The following is a 22,503-nucleotide window of genomic DNA, read 5'->3' as shown; positions in this document are numbered from 1 at the left end:
TTGTTGAGGCTATACTCACTGCCTTTACTTGTTTCAGATTTGATCTTACAGTGGAGAGAAGTTAGGCATAAGGTGTGGAAGGGGCAGGAAGTGCTTGTAGCTTTCACTTCAGGAGCATGAAATCTTGTGTTTTTTCCTCTCCCTGCTGGTCGTGATGTTGGGTAGGTCTCTTCTACCTTGTGATAAGAGAATGAGCATCCTCCAAGCTTCTGGTAGCGATCAAACTGGACAAGTAGATCACCGACCTGAAAACATCCAAACAGTGCATCTGTTTCAAGTACAGACACATTACCAAATTTCAAATCATATCCAACCAAGGATGGGAGGCAAAGAGTTGGTGTTGTTCCAGCAGCCCGCTGACACTTGTCATGTCCCTGTGCCCTGCATTCCAGGAAGGACGAGAGGAGCCAGGGGTTGCTCACGCCAACCATCATCCACTCTGGAGTCCTAGCATCCCAAAAGTGTGGGTCCTTGTTGACACAAACTTAGAATTCTTTAGGATCCTAAAGCCTAAGGAAACCTTGTTCTCAAAAGCTCACTGATTTTGCTCCTGGGGATAAAAAATATTAACAGTTAGTAATATTCTTTCCATTTAGATCTACAGAGTTGGATTCCAACTGGTCATGGTTTCAGTTGCGATGCATGCAAGTCGGAGGAAACGCTAGTGCAGTAAGTTCATCTCAAACTCATCATTTTCCTTCTTGTTTAAATATTTGTTATGCTATAATAGTAAAGAAGCTCAGGCTAGGTGCAGTGGCTCATGCCTGTAATCTCAGCCATTTGGGAGGCTGAAATTACAGGCGTTTGGGAGGATCACTGGAGCCCAGGAGTTCAAGACCACCCTGGGCAACATGGCAAGACCCTCTGTTTATAAAAAACAAACAGGTCAGGTGTGGTGGCTCACGCCTGTAATTCCAACACTTTGGGAGGCTGAGGCGGGCGGATCACTTGAGGTCAAGAGTTCGAGACCAGCCTGGCCAACATGGTGGAACCCCATCTCTACTAAAAAAAAAAAATAATAACAAAAATTAGCTGGGTATGGTGGCGCACACCTGTAATCCCAGCTACTCGGGAGGCTGAGGCGGGAGAGTTGCATGAACCTGGGAGGCAGAGGTTGCAGTGAGCCGAGATCACACCACTGCACTCCAGCCTGGGTGACAGAGCGAGACTCCATCCCAAAAAACAAACAAACAAACAAAAAGAGTTCAATACTTGAAAGTTTGGGAGGCCCTATGAGAAGAAGCAGAGAGCCTGATGGGTTTTGGAGTTGGACAGACCCAGTTGACTTGTTTATTCAAAAATCTGTTAAACACCTAATAAACAGGAAGCGTTGGCTAGCTGCTGGGGATATAGTGACAGACAAGACAAACAAGATCCCCAGCTGGGCACGGTGGCTCATGCTTGTAATCCTAGAACTTTGGGAGGCTGAGGCAGGCAGATCGCCTTGAGCCCATGAATGTAAGACTGACCTGGACAACATGGCAAAACCCCGTTTCTGCAAAAAATGCAAAAATTAGCAAATCATGGTGGTGCATACCTGTAGTCCCAGCTACTCGGGAGGCTGAGGTGGGAGGATCTCTTGAGCCTGGGAGGTAGAGGTTGCAGTGAGCTGAGATTGCACCATTGTGCTCCAGCCTGGTTGATAGAGTGAGATCAGTGATAGATAGAGTGAGTTGATAGATTATCAAAATAATAAATTAAAATAACCAATATCCCCTCTTATAGGGGATATTTTATTATAAATAAAAATAATCAAGATCCCCTCTTATAGACAGGGGCAGTCAGAGAGTAATCAAAGAAATATGTTCACAGGAAAATAACAGGCAGTGATAAGTGCTTTAAGAAAATTAAAACAGGAAGTGAGGGTACAGAGAAACTGGAGGCTTCTTTATGATAATTTTTAATAACTGGGGTGACTTTTGTGGTTAGGATGGAATGCTTGTATTTAAATTAATATTTAACTTCTTAAATCTACAAATTAAAAAACCCATTCTTTTTTTTTTTTTTTTGAGACAGAGTTTGACTCTGTTGCCCAGGCTGGAGTGCAGTGGTGCCATCTCAGCTCACTGCAACCTCCACCTCCCGGGTTCAAGAGATTCTCCTGCCTCAGCCTCCTGAGTAGCTGGGACTACAGGTGCACGTCACCATGCCTGGATTTTTTGGTATTTTTAGTAGAGACGAGGTTTCACCATGTTGGCCGAGCTGGTCTCAAACTCCTGACCTCAAGTGATCCGCCTTCCTTGGCCTCTCAAAGTGCTGGAATTACAGGCATGAGCCACAGCGCCCGACCAAAAAACCCATTCTTCATGTCTTTAAATATAGCAAATATTGTGTGTTAATTTCTAAACACAAACATAAATATTGTGTGTTAAGTTCTGTGAAAAAATAACCTTAAAATATTCAATTAATTTATAATTTTAAAGAACTGATTTCCTTAACCCCATTTACAAACCTAATTAAGGATTTTCTTTTTTTTTTTTTTTTTGAGACGGAATCTTGCTCTGTCACCCAGGCTGGAGTGCAGTGGCCCAATCTCAGCTCTCTGCAACCTCTGCCTCCCAGATTCATGCCATTCTCCTGCCTCAGCCTCCCAAGTAGCTGGGACTACAGGCGCCCGCCACCACGCCCAGCTAATTTTTTGTATTTTTAGTAGAGACGGGGTTTCACCATGTTAGCTAGGATGGTCTTGATCGCCTGACCTCGTGATCCGCCCGCCTCAGCCTCCCAGAGTGCTGGGATTACAGGCATGAGCCACCGCGCCTGGCCTAATTAAGGATTTTCAAACATTTTAAACTTTATTTACAAATTCAGTATATTTGATTATCTCAAACACTGAACTGGCAGCCTTACAAATCTAGCCAGCCAAATCTTGCACAGCACTGGTAACCTATTTATCAGGCCAAAATGGTGTAGATGGAGTAAATGGAATTCCTTTAGGCGTTTCTTATATGCTAAAGTATAAGAAATCAAATTTGTATGCATTTCAAATAAAAATTATGGCCAGGCATGGTGGCTCATGCCTGGAATCCCAACACTTCGGGAGGCTGAGGCGAGAGGATCACTTGAGTCCAGGAGTGTAAGACCAGCCTGGGCAACATAGTGAGACCTCATCGTACAAAAGACTTAAAAATTAGCAAGGCATAGTGGAACCTGCCTATAGCCTCAGCTACTCAGGAGGCTGAGGTGGGAGGATCACTTGAGCCCAGGAGTTCAAGGCTGCACTGAGCTGTGATCATGCCATTACACTCCAGCCTGGGTGACAGAGCAAGACCCTGTCTCAGGAAAAAAAAAAAAAAAAATATATATATATATATATATATATATATCAATTAAATAGTTAAAGTCAGAGGTCTAAAATAGCAGTTTCCAAAATGCTAGTTTCTCAATCTTTTTTCTTCGTTGTCCCTAAGCATAAAAATCAATTAATTAGATAATTTTCCATTTAAATTGGATCCAATGTTTCCCTAATGAGATAAATTAAATACTAAGGAATACAATTTTGTCAGGTAGCGGTGACCTTTGGAAGGCCATAAACCATTGTAATAACTAAGATTTTTTTTCACTTTTCAAGAAACAATTTTTGCCCCTCTTAATTAAAAATATATGCCTGGCCAGGCATGGTTGCTCCTACCTGTAATCCCAGAACTTTGGGAGGCCGAGGCAGGAGGACCACTTGAGCCCATGAGTTCAAGACCAGCCTGGACAACAAAGTCTACAAAAAAAAAATTTTAAATTAGCCAGGCATAGTGGTGCATGCCTGTAGTCCTAGCCACTTGGGAGTCTGAGGCAGAAGAATCACTTGAATCCAGGGGGTTGACGCTACAGTGAGCAGTGTTCACCGTGCCACTGCACTCCAGCCTGGGTAATCAAGCAAGACCGTCTCAAAAAAAAAAAAAAAAAAAAAAAAAAAAAAAAGAAGTATGCCTTAGATGTTTCAAGGTTTGTTTGTTTTTTGTTTTTTTTTTTTTGAGATAGAGTCTCACTCCTATTGCCTAGGCTGGAGTGCAGTGGCAAAATCATAGCTCACTGCAGCCTCAACTTCCTGGGCTCAGGTGATTCTCTCACTCAGCCTCCCAAGTAGCTGGGACTACAGGCAAGTACCACCACGCATAACAAGTTTTTTACATTTTTAGTAGAGACAGGGTTTTGCCATGTTGCCAGGCTGGTCTCGAACTCCGAGGCTCAAGTGATCTGCCTACCTCTGCCACCCAAAATGCTGGGATTGCAGGCATGAGCCGCCGGGCCCAGCCAGTGTTTCTTATTAATTTTTTATTGATTTTCTGTTTTTTTGTAGAGGCGTGGTCTCACTTTGGTTCCCAGGTTGGTCTCAAATTCCTGGCCTCAAGCAATCCTCCTGCTTTGGCTTCCCAAAGTGCTAGGATTACAGGCATGAGCCACTGTGCCCAGCCTCAAGCATCTTTTTAGAAACCTTTGCCCATTATCATGATGTTCACAAACTTGTTCCTAAACTTAGCACTGTTGGTTTGACTTACCTGTTCTTATTTCTAAGCCTTCCCAAGGTTGCAGAGTCACCCTCCAAACTCCAGAAAGGAGCTTTCTCATCTCAAGCCATCAGGGGTTGGGGGACATGGGGAGGGAAGGCTCAGATGAGTGGTCATTCAGTTTAGCCAGTGGAGCTGTGAGTTATGTGCTTGGAACCATCCTTTTTGTATTTGAATCCTAACTCTGTCCCTTGCTACCCATGTGACTTGGGGCATGTTGTTGAACCTCTCTGTGCTTCATTTTCCCCATCTGTAAAGTGTAGACAGCAGTAGTGACTGTCTGATAGTGTTGCTATGAGGGTTGAATGAGATGATGCCCATGAAGCACTCACAACAGGATCCGGAACATGTGGGTGACCAATATCATTATCAGTTAAATTAGGTTCATCAAAGGATCACTCATATAGGTTTTTAGAAGACCTGTTTTAATTAAGATATGAATTCTATAATTCATGTCTATACATGGATCCTCATGAAGTGGGTAAAAGCAGTTTCTTTTAATTGTTTAAATACTTGTTTTATCATCTTACCTATATTGTAGTATCTGTTAATGATAAAATAGTGCTGAACAAGGTAAACATTAATGTAGCTCCTCACTAATTTGTCAAAAATTCTGATTTACTGGAATCCATTTTGAGATTGATTGTGGACGAAGTGTAGTGGTTCACACTTCTAATGCCAGCACTTTGGGAAGCCACGGTGAGAGGATTGCTTGAATCCAGGAGTTGGAGGCTGCAGTGAGCCATGATCATGCCACACTACCCTCCAGCCTAGGTGACAGAGTCAGACCATCTCAAAAAACAAAGAAAAGGGCCAGGAGCGGTGGCTCACGCCTGTAATCCAGCACTTTGTGAGGCCAAGGCAAGTGGATTCCTTGAGCTCAGGAGTTCAAGACTAGCAACATAACAAGACCCCACCTCTACAAAAAATACAAAAATTAGCCAGGCGTGGTGGCACACACCTGTAGTCCCAGCTATTTGGGAGGCTGAGGTGGTGGGATCACTTGAGCCCAGGAGGTGGAGTTTGCAGTGAACCGAGATGGAGCCACTGCATTGCAGCCTGGGTAATAGAGCAAGACTCTCTCAAAAAAAAAAAAAAAGAAAGAAATGGATTGCTCATGAATTAAAAGTAGTCCTGAGTAGAAAGCTTCTCCCCAAATAAAGTTCACAATGACAGAGATGGTTTAATGGACAAATGAGGACTAGTTATTTCATTTTGTAATGCAAGTCTCATAGCTAGTTTTTGTTGTTGTTGTTGTTTTGAGATGGAGTCTTGCTCTGTTGCCCAGGCTGGAGTGCAGTGACACGATCTCAGCTCACTGCAAGCTCCGCCTCCCGGGTTCGCCATTCTCCTGCCTCAGCCTCCCAAGTAGCTGGGATTACAGGCGCCCGCCACCACGCCTGGCTATTTTTTGTATTTTTAGTAAAGGCAAGGTTTCACCGTGTTAGCCAGGATGGTATTGATGTCCCGACCTCGTGATCTGCCTGCCTCGGCCTCCCAGAGTGCTGGGATTACAGGCATGAGCCACTGTGCCTGGCCATACATAGTTTTACGAAAATATTAATGTGCATGCTTTTCTCTGTAGTCTTCCTTTTTTCATCAACATGGGTGTTCCACCAATGACACCAATGCCAAGTACAACAGTCGTGCTGCTCAGCTCTATAGGGAGAAAATCAAATCGCTCGCCTCTCAAGCAACACGGAAGCATGGCACTGATGTAAGTCACTGGAGGCTGGATTGTTTCCTTTAGATACATGTTCACTTCATAGAAAAAGTGATTTTTATCCTGAATAGTAAAACTTTTCTACCTGAGTTGTCTTACAAGGAATTAGTGTACAGTAGATTCTTACTATTGAAGTAGTTATGTTCTGTAAATGCATCATGAGTACTGGATTAGTGAATACTAAAACATTGCTCTTAGGAGAAATACAGGATTAGGTTCCTATAAGCTCTGGTCTCATTTTCATCAACTGATCAATACATAACCTTATTTAACATGTGTTTCTATTTAAAGACACCTTTTAAAATATATATTGATGGCTCATGAATATTGAACTCACAGCCAAGGACTATAACTCAGCCCTGAATGAAGCTTATTTAATGCCTGAATTTTCTCCATGAGGCACATCACAGCCTTCATGTGCTTCAGAACATTAGATAGCCCTTCAGTACTGCACTTGAGAGGCATCTTAAAAAATGACATCCTCAATAAAAAGCATGGAAATATGAAGAACATAGCACAAAATAAACTGCAGAAAGGACATTTGTTATGAGAACTGAAACAAGAAGGCAGAGTAGTGTGTCTTGTTCTACCTCAGCTGAGAACGTGCTTCTCGGGCAACTCATTTTTTGCTGCACTATTCTCCAAATGACTGAAAACACCACGAGGACTGATTTTGGGTTAAAAGTAAATTTTAGCAAGTAGGTAGATTCATAAATATGGAATCCATGAATAACGAGGATTGATTATCATTTGGAACCTGCATTTAGATATGAAGTCTTTGATCTTTCCTTTTCAGAAATGGTTTATGTGTTTGAGGTACTTGACTTCCTCAAGGTTTGGAAGCAAAATTTACTGGATGATAGATTACTAAAGTGCACGCAGAGGTCCTCTGTAGGGATGTTACTGATTTTATAAGAATGGAAAGCACCAATCCTTAGGAAACAGGTCTCTATAAGGGAAGTGAAAGGTATCAAATAAAATCCTTTACAGGCCGAATGAAATGCTCAGCCCTGTGTTGTTTTTTTGTTCTAGCTGTGGCTTGATAGTTGTGTGGTTCCACCTTTGTCCCCTCCACCAAAGGAGGAAGATTTTTTTGCCTCTCACGTTTCTGCTGAGGTATGTATTATGCTTCACATCATTTTAAAGTGTGCTTACTCTGACAGTTAACAAAAGGTGCATATTTAAAATGTTAGGATGTAGGCTAAGCTCTTGTAACAAGAAGTCCTGAAACATAACTACTGAAGAGAGAAATGACATTATCAACAATTCCAAGGTTAGGATATCTGCCGTTGACTGATGGACTTACTTTGCTGTTCTCAACATGTGGCTTCCATCTCAGGGTCTAAAGCAGCTGCTCCAGTTTAAGACTCTCCCAGATTAAGAGAAAAGGACAAGCATCCTTGAGAGCTAATGCCCTATTCTTTTATTTATTTATTTTTGGGGGGACTGAATCTGGCTCTGTTTCCCAGGCTGGAGTGCAGTGGCACGATCTCAGCTCATTACAACCTCTGCCCCCTGGGTTCAAGTGATTCTCCAGCCTCAGCCTCCCGAGTAGCTGGGACTACAGGTGCGCACCAACACACCCAGCTAATTTTTTTTTTGAGATGGAGTTTCGCTCTTGTCACCTAGGGTGGAGTGCAATGGTGTGATCTTGGCTCACTGCAATCTCCGCCTCCTGGGTTCAAGCGATTCTCTTGCCTCAGCCTCCCGAGTAGCTGGGACTACAGGTGCACGCCACCACACCTGGCTAATTTTTGTATTTGTAGTAGAGACGAGGTTTCACCATATTGGCCAGGCTGGTCTCGAACTCCTGACCTCAGGTGATACCCCCGCCTTGGCCACCCAAAGTTCTGGGATTATAGGTGTGAGCCACCATACCCCACCACAAATGCCCTATTCTTTTACAGAAAAAGTCTAGAGGGAGCTCCCATCCCTTCTACTTATGTCCTATGAGCTGGAATTTAGTTGCATGTCTTATCTAGCTGCCAGGGAGAACTGAGAATTTATTACTAGTAGTGTGCCACAGTTCAGTTCAGAGCTCTGAAACTGACTAAAAATGAAAACATTTTTAATAGGGGTTTCATTCTCAGTGCCCCAGTTTTGCTGTTTATGTAGTATTATCTCAAAGCTATTGGATGAGTTAATGCAGGTAAAAGTACTTAGTACCTGGCACAAAGTAAGCCTTCAGTAAGTGCTCTAAATATCACTATCTTCATCTTTGTGACCTGATAGCAACAGTGACAGCAATCCATAGTACTTCTGTGGCCTCTCCTCAGATCACTTAGATCTAGGGAAAGTAAAGCCTAAAAGGCCACAATATTTACTATTTGGCCCTTTCTTTTCTTTCTTCCTTTCTTTTTTTTTTTTTTAAAGACGGAGTTTTCCCTCTTGTTGCCCAGGCTGTAGCGCAATGGCGCAATCTCGGCTCACTGCAACATCCACCTCCCGGGTTCAAGCGATTCTCCTGCCTCAGCCTCCCAACTAGCTGGGATTATAGGCATGCGCCACCACACCTGGCTAATTTTGTATTTTTAGTGGAGACGGGGTTTCGCCATGTTGGTCAGGCTTGTCTCGAACTCCTGACCTCAGGTGATCCACCTGCTTCAGCCTCCTAAAGTGCTGGGATTATAGGCATGAGCCACCACACCGGGCCTACTATTTAGCCCTTTAAGGTAACGTGTGCCTACCTCTGTCTTGGACCATCATATGTTCTGCCAGCTACTCTAGCTCCTCCCAGTCCCACTGGGTAAGGAGCACGATTTGTTGAACTCTTGCTCAATCTATTCTTTAATTTTCTTTTTTTCTTTCTTTTTTTTTTTTTTTTTTTGAGATGGAGTCTTACTCTTCTGTCACCCACGTTGGAGTGCACTGGCACAATCTTGGCTCACTGCAGCCTCTGCCTCCCAGGTTCAGGTGATTCTCCTGCCTCAGCCTCCCAAGTAGTTGGGATTACAGGCCCACACCACCACGCCTGGCTAATTTTTTTTGTAATTTTAGTAGAGACAGGGTTTCACCATATTGACCAGTCTGGTCTTGAACTCCTGACCTCAGGTGATCTGCCTGCCGCAGCCTCCCAAAATGCTGGGATTACAGATGTGAGCCACTGTGCCCAGCTTATTCCTTAATTTTCAATTTAAAACTATGTAAAGTTGTACACAGGTTGTTAAAGCTTGTTTTTTCGTTTTTTTTTTTTTTTTTCTATTATAATTTGCACATACTTATTAGCATTGTCACAGTCAATAGTTACCAAAAATGGTTATCAAGAAAGAGGAGAACAGGCCAGGCATGTTGGCTCATGCCTGTAATCTCAGCAGTTTGGGAGGCCGAGGTGGGAGGATAACTTGAGCCCAGGCGTTTGAGACGAGCCTGGGCAGCATAGTGAGACTCCTTCTCTACAAAAAATTTAAACTTTAGCTGGGTGTGGTGGCACATGCCTGCAATCTCAGCTACTCAGGAGGCTGAGGTGGAAGCACTGCTTGAGCCTGGGAGGTCAAGGCTGCAGTGAGCTGTGATTGTGCTTCTGCACTCTAGCCTGGGCAACAGAGCAAGACCCCGTTTCTAAAAAAAAAAGAAAGCAAGAAAAAAATAGATATGCCTTCCTTTCCATTAACAGGGACTCAGAATGTGGCTGTTTAAATTGTTAGGTTTTTCCCGTGCTTTGATTTGTTTTTTATGGCTGTTTTCTTGCTTTGTCTGCTAATGACTTTTCTCGCCTTGTTTCAGGTGAGTGACACAGCGTGGGCATCAGCAATAGCAGAACCATCTTCTTTAACATCAAGGCCTGTGGAAACCACTTTGGAAAATAATGAAGGTGGAGTCCTTAGAACTGTCATGTAATACTATTCTATGGTTCAGTGGCATGCTATGAAACTATTAAAAATTAAGATGGGCCAGGCACAGTGGCTCATGCCTGTAATCCCAGCACTTTGCGAGGCTGAGGCGGGAGGATCGCCTGAGCCCAGCAGTCAGAGACCAGCGTGGGCAACATAGTCCCCATCTCTATCAAAAAAAAAAAAAAACTGAAACCTAAAAATATTAAAATGTAGACCCTTCTGTCTTTTTTTTTTTTTTTTTGGGACTAAGTCTTGCTCTGTCGCCGAGGCTGGAGTGCGATGGCGCGATCTCGGCTCACTGCAACCTCCGCCTCCTGGGTTCAAGCAATTCTCCTGCCTCAGCCTCCCTAGAAACTGGGATTACAGACATGCACCGCACATCTGGCTAATTTTTGCAACATGGTTTCACCATGTTGGCCATGCTGGTCTCGAACTCCTGACCTCAGGTGATCCACCCGCCTTGGCCTCCCAAAGTGCTGGGATTACAGGCGTGAGCCACCACACCCGGCCAACCCTTCTGTCTTAACAGGAAGAAATATTCATAATAGACTATAAAGTGGGGGAAAAATATTACTGAACATGGAATATAATAATCATTTTTGTAAAAAAAGAAAAACATACCAAAAACGTTCTGGAAAGCACATAGCAAATTGTTAAATAGAGAGTGAAATTACTGAGGATTTTTAGTTCTCACTTGATATAGTGTTGAAGTGTCTGAACTTTTATAATGAGTATGGGTTACTTTTATCATCAAAAACAAAATTTCAATTTAAAAACTTATAAAAACAGTTGATACATAATGATTCACATTTGGTGACTTTCTTACAGGATTACATTTATTGTAAATATATCAGTTGCTTACATATTAAAAATCACTTGTGACATGAGTAGTCAGCTCTTTCTGTTTTAAAGTTGTGCATCCTTTGTTAGGCCAGAATGTTAGTGTAAATTAACAACAAAAATGTAACTTTGGACAACTAAGCAGTGAGTTCATGGGTTATGATACCTTAAGAAGTGCTGGCTTATATAAACTGAGCCTTGAACTACTCTAAGGAACATAGCGTAAAAGGAAAGACGAAGCAGTCACCAACCGCGGGTTGGGTGATGGTATTGAGAAAATTTCTGGCAAGGATTTTGCTGGAGGGTAGGAGAGTAAATGGTATTTATCAAGAAAGTAGTCCTAGGAGAGAGAGGCACTCAGCTGTGTCCCAGAGTGGAGTCATGTTGTAATGAAAAGGAGTCGCATAGCCAGGCATGGTTGTGCACGCCTGTGATCCCAGCTACTAGGGAGACTGAGGCAGGCAGATCTCTTAAGCCTATGAGTTTGAGACTGCAGTGAGCTATGATTGCACCACTGCACTCTCCAGCGTGGGTGACAGAGAGAGACCCTGACTCTAAAAAAAAATAATAAGAAAAAGAAAGAAAAGGAGTCGCTTCCTTTGTATTGAGTTATAGGTATAAGGGTGGGAATGTCTGAGATTTCCATCAAACCGTAGAATGCTGATTTTTCATTTTGCTGGTATAGGAGTAGACATATCAGTGAATCAGGATAAGAACATTGCATATCCTAGGTAACAATGGGTTATTTGATGAATGGAATTTGGACAAGTGTCTGGCATTTTAGAAACAAATAATAAAACAAAGTAGAATTTCTTCTTTACTCTTTATACCAGGCTAAATTCAGGTAGTTCAAAGATTTACATGAAAATATGATTATCCTAGAAGAAAACATGGGTAAAGCTTTTTTATTATCCTGAATTGAGGAAGCCCTTCTATGCATATTCAAATCTCATAAAAGGAAAAGGTTAATAAATCTGATGACATAAAAATAGAACATTTCTGTTTTGAAAAAGTACTTTAAAGTGAAGACAAATGATAAACTTATATTTGCAATTCATATGTAGACAAAAACGGCTTGTTTCCTTACTATGCAAAGAACTCTGATGTGGTTGTTTTGTGGATGATTTGCACCCTGTGATTTTTTTTTCACATTCTTTTTTTAGGCATATGACCGTAGATGCCTGCAAAGAAGACATTTATACACCTCTAACTGGAGTTTAGTTTTTTGATTTCTTAGCCTTACACTATACTGCAGCCACATTTGCCCTTGGGTGTTTTTCTGCCTGTGTTTGCTTTTTGTTTTGCTTGGAGTGTGGCTCTGCCTTGATTGGCATGGGTTGCCTCCTTGTTGAGGTTCAGCTTTAAGACCAGCCAACGAGCACTCCCAGTCACAACTGCATTTGTACATTTTTTCTTCCTCATAGCATAGCAAACACCAGTTCTGGAAATTACTGCATTTCTTAGTTTGCATGTCCACTGTGTGTCCCCTCTGCTGAGCTGTGAGCTCTTCCAGAGAGAGATTGTTTTTTAAGATGAGAAATCTACCTGAGCCATTGATTGATTTACCATTATCAATCAGAGAGAAGAGAAGAAAGAATTCCCACAATCTCCTAACAAACAGGAACAGTGCGTTATATATCTTTTGTGAAAGTACAGATGATAATTTAACTATTTTCACTATTATAATTTATTAACATAAAAGGGCTTTGAGGCCAGGCGCAGTGGCTCACGCCTATAATCCCAACACTTTGGATGGCTGAGGCGGGTGGATCACTAGAGGCCAGGGGTTCAAGGCCAGCCTGGCCAACATTGCAGGACCCTATCTCTACTAAAAATACAAAAATTAGCCAGGCATGGTGGTGCATGCCTGTAATCCCAGCTACTCAGGAGGCTGAGGCAGGAGAATCCCTTGAACCTGGGAGGCGGAGGTTGCAGTGAGCCGAGTTCGCACCACTACACTCCAGCCTGGGCAACAGAACAGTACTCTGTCTCGAAAAAAAAAAAAAAAAAAACGCCGGGGGCTTTGAGATTGAGGGTTAGCCACAGGATGATATGTGTAACCTCTGAAGTCCAGATGTCACAGTTTGTTTTAACAGAAACCTCAGTAACTAACACAGAACAAGATTTTTTTTTTTTTTTTTTGAGACAGAGTTTCACTCTTGTTGCCCAGGCTGGAATGCAATGGTGTGATCTCAGGTCACCACAACCTCTGCATCCCGGGTTCAAGCGATTCTCCTGTCTCAGCCTCCCAAGTAGCTGGGATTACAGGCATGTGCCACCACGCCTGGCTAATTTTTGTATTTTTAGTAGAGACGGGTTTCACCATGTTGACCAGGCTGGTCTTGAACACTTGACCTCATGATGCGTCCCCCTTGGCCTCCAAAGTGCCGGGATTACAGGTGTGAGCTACCGCGCCTGGCCCTCATCTTTGTATTTTTTAGTAGATACAGGGTTTCACCATGTTGGCCAGGCTGGTCTTGAACTCTTGACCTCATGATGCGTCCCCCTTGGCCTCCCGAAGTGCTGGGATTACAGGGGTGAGCCACCACGCCTGGCCCTCATCTTTGTATTTTTTAGTAGATATGGGGTTTCGCCATGTTGGTCAGGCTGGTCTCAAACTCCTGACCTCAAGTGATCTGCCCGCCTCGACCTCCCAAAGTGCTGGGATTACAGGCATAAGCCACCACAAGCCCAGCCTACACTTTATCTATTTTTAAAGTAATAAATAAAATAAAATTAAAATAACAAAGTATGGTTGGGCGCGGTAGCTCACGCCTGTAATACCAACACTTTGGGAGGCCAAGGTGGGAGGTCTCGAACTCCTGAGCTCACGCAGTCTGCCCAACTTGGCCTCCGAAAGTTCTGGGATTACAGGTGTGAGCCACTGTGCCTGGCTTTTAATGATGGCGTCATAGAGTTGCTTTTAGGTAAAATAGAATAAACAAGGCAGATTTCTTGGCAACTGAAAATTTAGATTTCTATCACTGATGTAATTGGTATTAGAATTTCCACATATTAGGCCGGGTTCAGTGGCTCATGCCTGTAATCCCAGCACTTCGGGAGGCCAAGGCGGGTGGATCACCTGAGGTCAGGAGTTTGAGACCAGCCTGACCAACATGGAGAAACCCCATCTCTACTAAAAATACAAAATTAGCTGGGCATGATGGCGCATGCCTGTAATCCCAGCTACTCGGGTGGCTGAGGCAGGATAATGGCTTGAACCCGGGAGGTGAAGGTTGCAGTGAGCCGAGATCGTGCCATTGCACTCCAGCTTGGGTAAGAAGGGTGAAATTCCGTCTCCAAAAGAAAAAAAACAAAACAAAACAAGGATTTCCACATATTAACATACATTGGGTGTGTATAGTCCACAGAGGTACTAAGTATCTTTTGACAGGTCACATTAAATCACCAGATCATAAGGTAGAATTTTGAATCGTATTAGTTGAAGAGACCACTAACATTTTTATTTGATAAAGCCATTGGATTAAAAATAAACTTCTACTTTAATGGACTTTTAAGTCAAAATTCTTATAACGTTAAAATAGAATATACAGCTAAAAAGGTAGGTGATCATTGACAAAATTGGATAAGATATGTAGCACTGAGCAAGTTGAATTATTATACATTCAAAAGCAAGTTAGCTGAGTATATTTTCTGCACTAATATCAATGTTTTGAATTTTCAGGTGGACAAGAGCAAGGACCAAGTGTGGAAGGTCTTAATGTACCAACAAAGGCTACTTTAGGTAATATGCTTAAAATCCTACATTCTGATTTAAAGTGTATGACTCATTAAGAAAAAAATAAATCCTCTTGCATTTGGCCTAGGCATCTCACCTGATGGAGTAGTATAATCATGACCGAATCTGTTAATAAGATTTTATTAAACAAAAGATACTATATATATATGTTTTTTATTCATCTCTCAAGCTTCCAAGAAAGATGCTACATTTTAACCAGCTTGATAATATAAAATGCAGCATTGTGGCTGGGGGCAGTGGCTCACACCTGTAATCCTAATGCTTTATGAAGCCAAGGTGGTCGGATCGCTTGAGCCCAGGAGTTCGAGACCAGCTTGGGAAACATAGCGAAACCTTAGCTCTACAAAACAACAACAACAAAAATTACCTGAGTGTGGTGGCACACATCTCTAGTCCCAGCTACTTGGGAGACTGAGGCAGGAGGATCACCTGAGCCTGGGAGGTTGAGGCTGCAGTGAGCCATGATCACACCACTGCACTCTGCCCTGGGTGACAGAGTGATACCTTGTCTCAAAAAAAAAAAAAAAAGCAGCAGTGTGCACATTTAGCCAATATGGCTGCTGATGGTTTTGATTCGTGGGTTTATGTTGGGCTGGCTCACCTTACGGAAATAAGCAGTGGTCAGAACATCTACACCATTCCATTTTACTCAAGAACTCATTTTCTTCTCTTTCTAATTTTATTATAGGTGAACTTAATCTTAAATTTTTCATTATCAAGGAATTATAATTTGTAATTGTTATATATTCCATTGCATTAGTTGGAAAGCAGCTGCTTTGGTGAAAAATAACTAAACTGTTAGAAATGCTCCTGACATTTTCATCATGTATTAGACTCGTCAGAGTTTGGGAGCAGGTTATGTGACTACTACAATACAAATCTGAAAGAAAGTAACGAAAAGGAAAACTCCCACAAGCATCTTTTTCACACTTGAAATGTAATGACGTTATTCTCTACTCACGGCTAAAGATTGTAATCTTTTGCTGGTTGTGGCTTTATGCTATCTTTTCCTATCAAAGCACATTCTTATCTTTATATGAAAAAATTAAGACTTTAATTTTGCTGGGTTTCTTAGACATAATTCTAAAGACAATATATAACCTATAAGTAAAATGTACTCAGAAAATGATTTTTAAGAAACTCTCTAAAAGTATTTTTGTGCAATTTAGAAAGTACTGTTATTAAAATAAGAGAATGCTTTATGTTTCTTTTTTTTTTTTTTTTTTTTGGAGACAGAGTCTCACTCTGTCACCCAGGCTGGAGTACACTGGCATGATCTCAGCTCACTGCAACCTCTGCCTCCCGGTGCCTCCTGGGTTCAAGCGATTCTTGTGCCTCAGCCTCCCAAGTAGCTGGGATTACAGGTGTGTGCCACCATGCCCAGCAAACTTTTTGTATTTTTAGTGGAGACGGGGTTTCACCATATTGTCCAGGCTGTTCTCAAACTCCTGACCTCAGGTGATCTGCCCGCCTTGGCCTCCCAAAGTGCTGGGATTACAGGCATGAGCCACCATGCCTGGCCGAGGATGCTTTATATTTATTTTGGCTAATATGATAAAATCTATATATAAGCCAAGGTGAAAAAGCACGTCACTGGCTGCTTTAGTTGTATACATAATGCCTAGCTAACTTTATTTTTATTATTGTTATTACTGTTTTGAGCTAGAGTCTCGCTTTATTGCCCATGCTGGAGGGCAGTGGGTGCAATCACAGTTCACTGCAGCCTGGCCCAAGGGATTCTCCCACCTCAGCCTCCCAAGTAGCTGGGACCACAGGCGCACGCCATCACACTGGGCTAATGTTTTTTGTTTGTTTGTTTGTGGAGATGGAGTCTCCCTATGTTGTCCAGGCTGCGAACTTTATATTTTCAAATAAGTTTTATGCAGCCATAAAAAAGAACAGTCATGTCCTTTGCAGCAACATGGCTGGAGGCCATTATCCTAAACAAACTAATGCAGAAACAAAACCAAATATCACATGTTTTCACTTATAAGTGGGGGCTAAATCTTGGGTTCATACGAACATAAAGATGGGAAGAGTAGACACTGAGGACTCCAAAAAGAGGGAGGGAGAGAGGGGAGCAAGAGCTGAAACACTTCCTGTTGGATACTGTGCTCACTGTCTGGGTGATGGGATCAAGAGAAGCCCAAACCTCAGCACCACACAATATACCCTTGTAACAAAACTGCACATGTACTCCCTGAATCTAAAATAAAAATGGAAAATTATAATGATTTTTAAAGTTTTTGGGCTGGGCATGATAGTTCATACCTGTAATCCCAGCACTTTAGAAAGCCAAGGCAGGAGGATCACTTGAGGCCAGGAGTTCGAGACCAGACTGGGCAACATAGTGAGCTCCCCTGATCTCTACAAAAAAAAAAAAAAAAGAGAGAGAAAACCAGGCATGGTGGCATATGCCTGTAGTCCCAGCTACTAGGGAGGCTGAGATGAGAGGATCACTTGAGTACAGGAGTTCAATGCTGCAGTGAGCTCTGATCACACTACTACACTCCAGCCTAGGTAATGGAGTGAGACCATCTCTAAAAAATTGTTAGATTTTTAAAAGTGTTTTAAAGTTTTTGAAGAGTAGTGCTTAATAAAAGAGTTGTGGCATGGTGGCTCATACTCATAATTTCAGCACTTTAAGAGGCTGAGGCAGGAGCATCACTTGAGCCCAGGAGTCCAAGACCAGTCTGGGCAACATAGCGAGACACCCATCTCTTAAAAAAAAAAAAAAAAAAAATAGCCAGATGTGGTGTTGCGCACCTGTGATCCCAACTACTCAGGAGGCTGAAGTGGAAGGCTCACTTGATCTGGGAGGTAATGCCACTGCACTCAGCTAAGGTGACAGAGCGAGGCCCTGTCTCAAAAAAAAAAAAAAAAGAAGTTGTTGTAATATATATTTTTAAATGCTCCTGAAGAAAGTACTGAGAGGGGCAAGCTCAGGCTCTATTTCTCTTCAGTGTGCTGTTAAAAAAAAAAAAAAAAAAATATTTTCTCTGAGTTTGGAGACTGCATGGAAATACTGAGGACACCATTTTGACAAAGTTCTGTTAATCCAAAATATGCTTATCAACTTGAGTCTTCTGGATGACAAACTAATGTGAAAAATGTTATCATCTCTTAAATAATAAAGTGCAGTATCTTAGAATTTTAAAAGACACACTAAAAAAGAAAAATTATTTCTATTGGTCTTACTTTTTAATTTTTATTTTTTGGCAGAGGTATCCTCTATCATAAAAAAGAAACCAAATCAAGCTAAAAAAGGCGTGAGTATTATGTACTTTATATATAAAAATCTGGTAGTTAAGCTTTGAAACTAAAAAGCCGCTTTGTCATTTTAGTTTTATTCTTTTGAACCATCTTGTAATAAATGTAGCTTTGATATAAGGAGTCTATGTTTTGTTCAAAGAGATTAATGTTATACTTACTGAATTTTTTCTAGAATGATTATTTAACATTTTTTCTGTCTGTGACAAAATTCTGAAAAAAATTAGCAAAGGTCCCCTGGGAATTTGTCTCCTGCTTGTGTAGATCAATAAGCAATGACATCTTGTGAGGCTTAGAGGGTAGTCGTCTGGTGAGTTTTCAGATACAGTGATGCATTGCAGAGCACCAGCTCTGGAGGCAGGTGCAGGGTTTGAATCCTGGCCTTGCCATGTATTGGCTGTGTGATCTTGGCCACATTCCTTAACTTATATGAGCTTCACTTTCCTCAGCCCTCTGTATCCAGGGGTTCTGCATCCATGGATTCAACCAATTGCAGATCAAAAATATTTGGGGGGAAAAAAAAACAACAGGCCAGGCGTAGTGACTCACGCCTGTAATCCCAGCACTTTGGGAGGCCGGGGCAGGTGGATCACTTGAGCCCCGGAGTTCAAGACCAGCCTGGGCAAAATGGTGAAATCTCGTCTCTTCAAAAAATACAAAAAGTAGCCGGATTTGGTGGCCCGTGCCTGTAGTCCCAGCTACTCGGGATACTAAGGTGGGAGGATCACTTTACCCCAGGAGGCAGAGGTTGCAGTGAGCTGAGATTGTGCCACTGTACTCCAGCCTGGTCAACAGCATGAGAGCCTGTCTCAAAAAAAGTAAAAAAAATAAAAAGTAAGAATACAACAGTAAAAACAATACAAATAAAAACACAGAATTAGTAACTATTTTCATAGCATTTACATTATTTAGGCATAATAAGTAATCTAGAGATGATTGAAAGTATACTGGAGGCTACGCGTGGGTTAAATGCAGATACCACGCCCTTTTACGTAAAGGACTTGATCATCGCAGATTTTGTTATCCACAGGGTCGTGAAACCAATTCCCCCATGCTGAGGGACTCCTGGAATAATACTAACTTCACAGAGTTCTGAGGACTAAGCCACAGAACAAATGTAGAGTGCTTGTCACAGTGCCTGGCAGGTCCTAACCCTTAGGAAATGTTAGCTGTAGTCACAAAAGCTTTCAAACAGCTCGTGTAGACTATAGTCTTATATATGTTCTAGCTTGGGGCCAAAAAAGGAAGTTTGGGAGCTCAGAAACTGGCAAACACATGCTTTAATGAAATTGAAAAACAAGCTCAAGCTGCGGATAAAATGAAGGAGCAGGAAGACCTGGCCAAGGCGGTACCTAAAGAAGAATCAATGTAAGTTTAATTTCATTATATTAATACATTTTCAGGGAATAAAACTATTAACTCCAAGATTTTGCTTTCCAAATGCCATGTATTTTTGTGGGGGAGGGGAAGGGAGGGTACTGCAAAATTCAGTTTTATGAAAACTGATATTGCATTGGCATGTGGATTGGAAGGGAAAGAGACGATGGGGGCAGCAACACTTTCTGCTGAGGCTGTAAGGGCAAGACTGGAGTGACGTCAGTGAGAAGGGAAAGACAGAGATGCATGGAGGTGTTTACACATGAAACATGCTTCACATTATTAGAGTTGGGGAAATGCAAATCAAGGCCACAATAAGATACCACTGTGTACTCTCTAGGGAAGCTATAATAAAAAAATCAGTAACAGGTGTTGGCTAGGATGTGGAGAAATTTGAACCCTTGTACATTGCTGATGGCAATGTGAAATGGTGCCACTATTGTGAAAAACAGTTTGGCAGTCCTTCAGAAAGTTAAATGTAAAGTTTCCATGGGACCCAGCAAATCTACTCCTAAGTATATACTCAAGAGAAATTAACACACAAACTCGTGCATGAATGTTCATAGTGGCGTTAATCCTAATAGCCAAAAAGTAGAAATAACCTAAATGTCTACCAACTGATAAATGAGAAAGAAAATGTGGTATGTCCATACAATGGACTATTACTCAGCCACAAAAAGGAATATAGTCCTGATAACGTGCCACAACATGGATAAACCTTGAAAAGTTTATGCTAAGAAAGAAGCCAGTCATAAAAGATCACATGATATGATTCTGTCTAAATGCAATGTCCAGAATAGGTAAATCCGTAGAGACAGAAAGCAACTTACTGGTTGCCAGGGCCTGGGGGGAGGAGAGAATGGAGAGTGGCTGCTAATGGTCCAGGCCTGCTTTTTGGACTGCTGAAAGTGTTCTGGAGTTAGTGGTGATGATGGTACAGCTTTGTGAATGTGCTGAAACCACTGAATCATGTACTTTAACAGGGTGAGTTTTACGGTATGTGAATTATATCTCCATAATGAAAAAAGTATTTATAATCTGAAGCCCTGTTGGACTCTGTGACTAAATTCTAAATACATGATGGAAGACTATGGCTCTGGTGGTGTCTCCAGAGGTTCTGAGCCTGGATCTTGGAGAGGGAGAAGGAAGAGTTTCAGAGAATGAAGAAGGTGGAATGATCGTGTGTGTCGGGGGCCTGCCTGAAGTGGAGGAGTTGGAACGATAATGTGGAGCACCTTAAAGTCAGGCTGTGGTTGTCCACTTACCCAAGAGAAACAGCTCCTTCAGCAGTGCTGTGATGAAGGGGCGTCTCAGGAAAATGAGTTCGGTAGTGATACCCAGGTCAGGAAGAGGGGAGGAGACTGGAAGCCAGGAGGCCAGTGAAGAGACCGGTTTTCCATAGACATTTGTAAGGCTCTTGAGAGGTTTTCATTTGTGTTGAAATCAGAAGAGAAAGATGGCCTTCTGGAAACCGTGACTGTACCAAAGATCAGGAGAGAAGGGCGGAGGGTGCATGCCACACAGAAAGGAAAAGTAACCTGGATCCCTATTTTTTATGTGTGTGTTTTTTAATGGTGTTTCCTCTTACTTTCATGTGTATTTTATCTGTTTTAGCTTGAGTTACTATAGACTGTATGATGAAGAAAATAACACCTATTTTATGAGGTGGTTTTAAGGATTAGTTTAATAGCTTAAATGCTCATTGAAGTGCATCAAACAGTACCTGGCACATAGTAGGTGCTCAGTAAATGCAACTACTTTTCGTACTGTCTTACTGTTCATACTGACGGTTCGCTAAGATGGAGTTTATAAGGTAAACCCAAATAATTTGAAGTTGATAGTTGTTTCTCCTTGTCATTTAATTCACAGAACATAGGGGGCAGCACTGAACTGTATTTAGGTCGAATATGGTTTGAAATGCTTTGTGTACAAAAATTTACGTTGACTTGTCACAGACTTTAATTTCTTTTACTAAGCTAAGTTTTTGACCCTGGCAAAGGGAAAGGTTAGATTTGAGTGTTTCGATGGCTTCTCTTGGTATTTGGGAGTAGGCTCTGTCCAGATTACTCATGCTTGAGGTTTTCCCAGAGCGTGTGTAAAATCGGGCCCTGATCAGCTTCCTTCCTGCAAGTAAGCTGGATGGAGAAGCTGCAGGTAAGCTGGATGGAGTGAAGTCTGGTTGTTACTTCTAATATTAACATGCTAATCTTCCTGAAAACAGGAAGCAATAGCCAGACTTCACTTGTATCTTTCATTAGGAGTGTTTAATACATCACAAAAACAAAGATGCAGATCGGAAGATTTATGAATTTGATTTGAGAAGCCAGTTTGGCAACTTCATGGCCTTGTTCAGAACAACCACACCACTGTGCCTTAATGACCACCACTGCCACTCAAACCCGTAGAAAGTACAGGTGTTTTATCCTTAATACATGAGTGTTATGTTGCAAGTTAGTTTGTTTAATGGCTGTAAATAAAGATATTTCAGCTCAGTAAACTGTCAGAACAGTGTTGTTCTTGTACTGTCAGAGTGTGAAACTAAACAGCCCCTGCAGCATCCTGGTCTCCTTCTAGCAGTTTCCCAGCCCGTCCTCAGAGGCTCTCTGTGTGCCCACTTGGTAGGAAGGAAGGAAGAGGCAGAGCTGCCTTGAGCTGCTCCGCTTGTTTGATCTGTGTCCTGCAGTCCTCCCTTGAGCCAGTACCCGTAAGCGCTCCTGAAGTTCTGAGAAACGCGGTGTTCTGACTTCTTAACTCTGTTGGTGCTTCCAGAGAGATGTTCTCGTAAGCATCAAAGTGCACGCTTTTAGTGAGTGACCCAGTCCATGTCAGATTACCTAGGAAGGAAAACTTTTCCATCTCATCTTTCTAGTAGAACCTTTTCATCCCCATGCGTCTTCTCCAGAAGAATCTGTTGCTGTAATTATATGTATTCATGATTTTAAACAGAGCTATTGTTTTCCTCCAAAAGAAAAAGTAGTATTTATTTGTTAAGGAATAAAATAGCCATAACCTGTTCTGTAGGAAGAGTAAGGAAAACAAACTGCCATGTGAAAACCAAAGAAATCTTGCTTGACTCATTAAAGAAAAGAAACAGCAAAAGCAAGATTACTTTTTCCTAATAAGAAATTCTTCACCGGGCGCAGTGGCTCACGCCTGTAATCCCAGGACTCTTTGAGGCAGAGGCAGGCAGATCGCCTG

General features: G+C 42.0%; 1 protein-coding gene across 4 annotated transcripts in view; it reads left to right on the top strand.

Annotated features, from left to right (window-relative positions):
• The window catches only part of ARFGAP3 (ADP ribosylation factor GTPase activating protein 3), a 60,974-nt gene that overhangs the window by 15,934 nt on the left and 22,537 nt on the right, over positions 1–22,503 (top strand). For all 4 annotated transcript variants that reach the window (XM_016938760.4, XM_016938762.3, XM_024352507.3 and 1 more), the window contains 7 exon segments: positions 597–669; positions 6,088–6,219; positions 7,258–7,341; positions 9,949–10,036; positions 14,584–14,643; positions 17,881–17,927; positions 19,157–19,296. In XM_016938760.4, coding sequence (XP_016794249.2) covers positions 597–669; positions 6,088–6,219; positions 7,258–7,341; positions 9,949–10,036; positions 14,584–14,643; positions 17,881–17,927; positions 19,157–19,296 — 624 coding nt within the window.

The sequence above is a fragment of the Pan troglodytes genome, chromosome 23 (assembly GCF_028858775.2).
Source record: "Pan troglodytes isolate AG18354 chromosome 23, NHGRI_mPanTro3-v2.0_pri, whole genome shotgun sequence".
Lineage (NCBI taxonomy): Eukaryota > Metazoa > Chordata > Mammalia > Primates > Hominidae > Pan > Pan troglodytes.
Note: the sequence above shows the minus strand (reverse complement) of the source record. Positions and strands in the feature narration are given on the sequence as shown.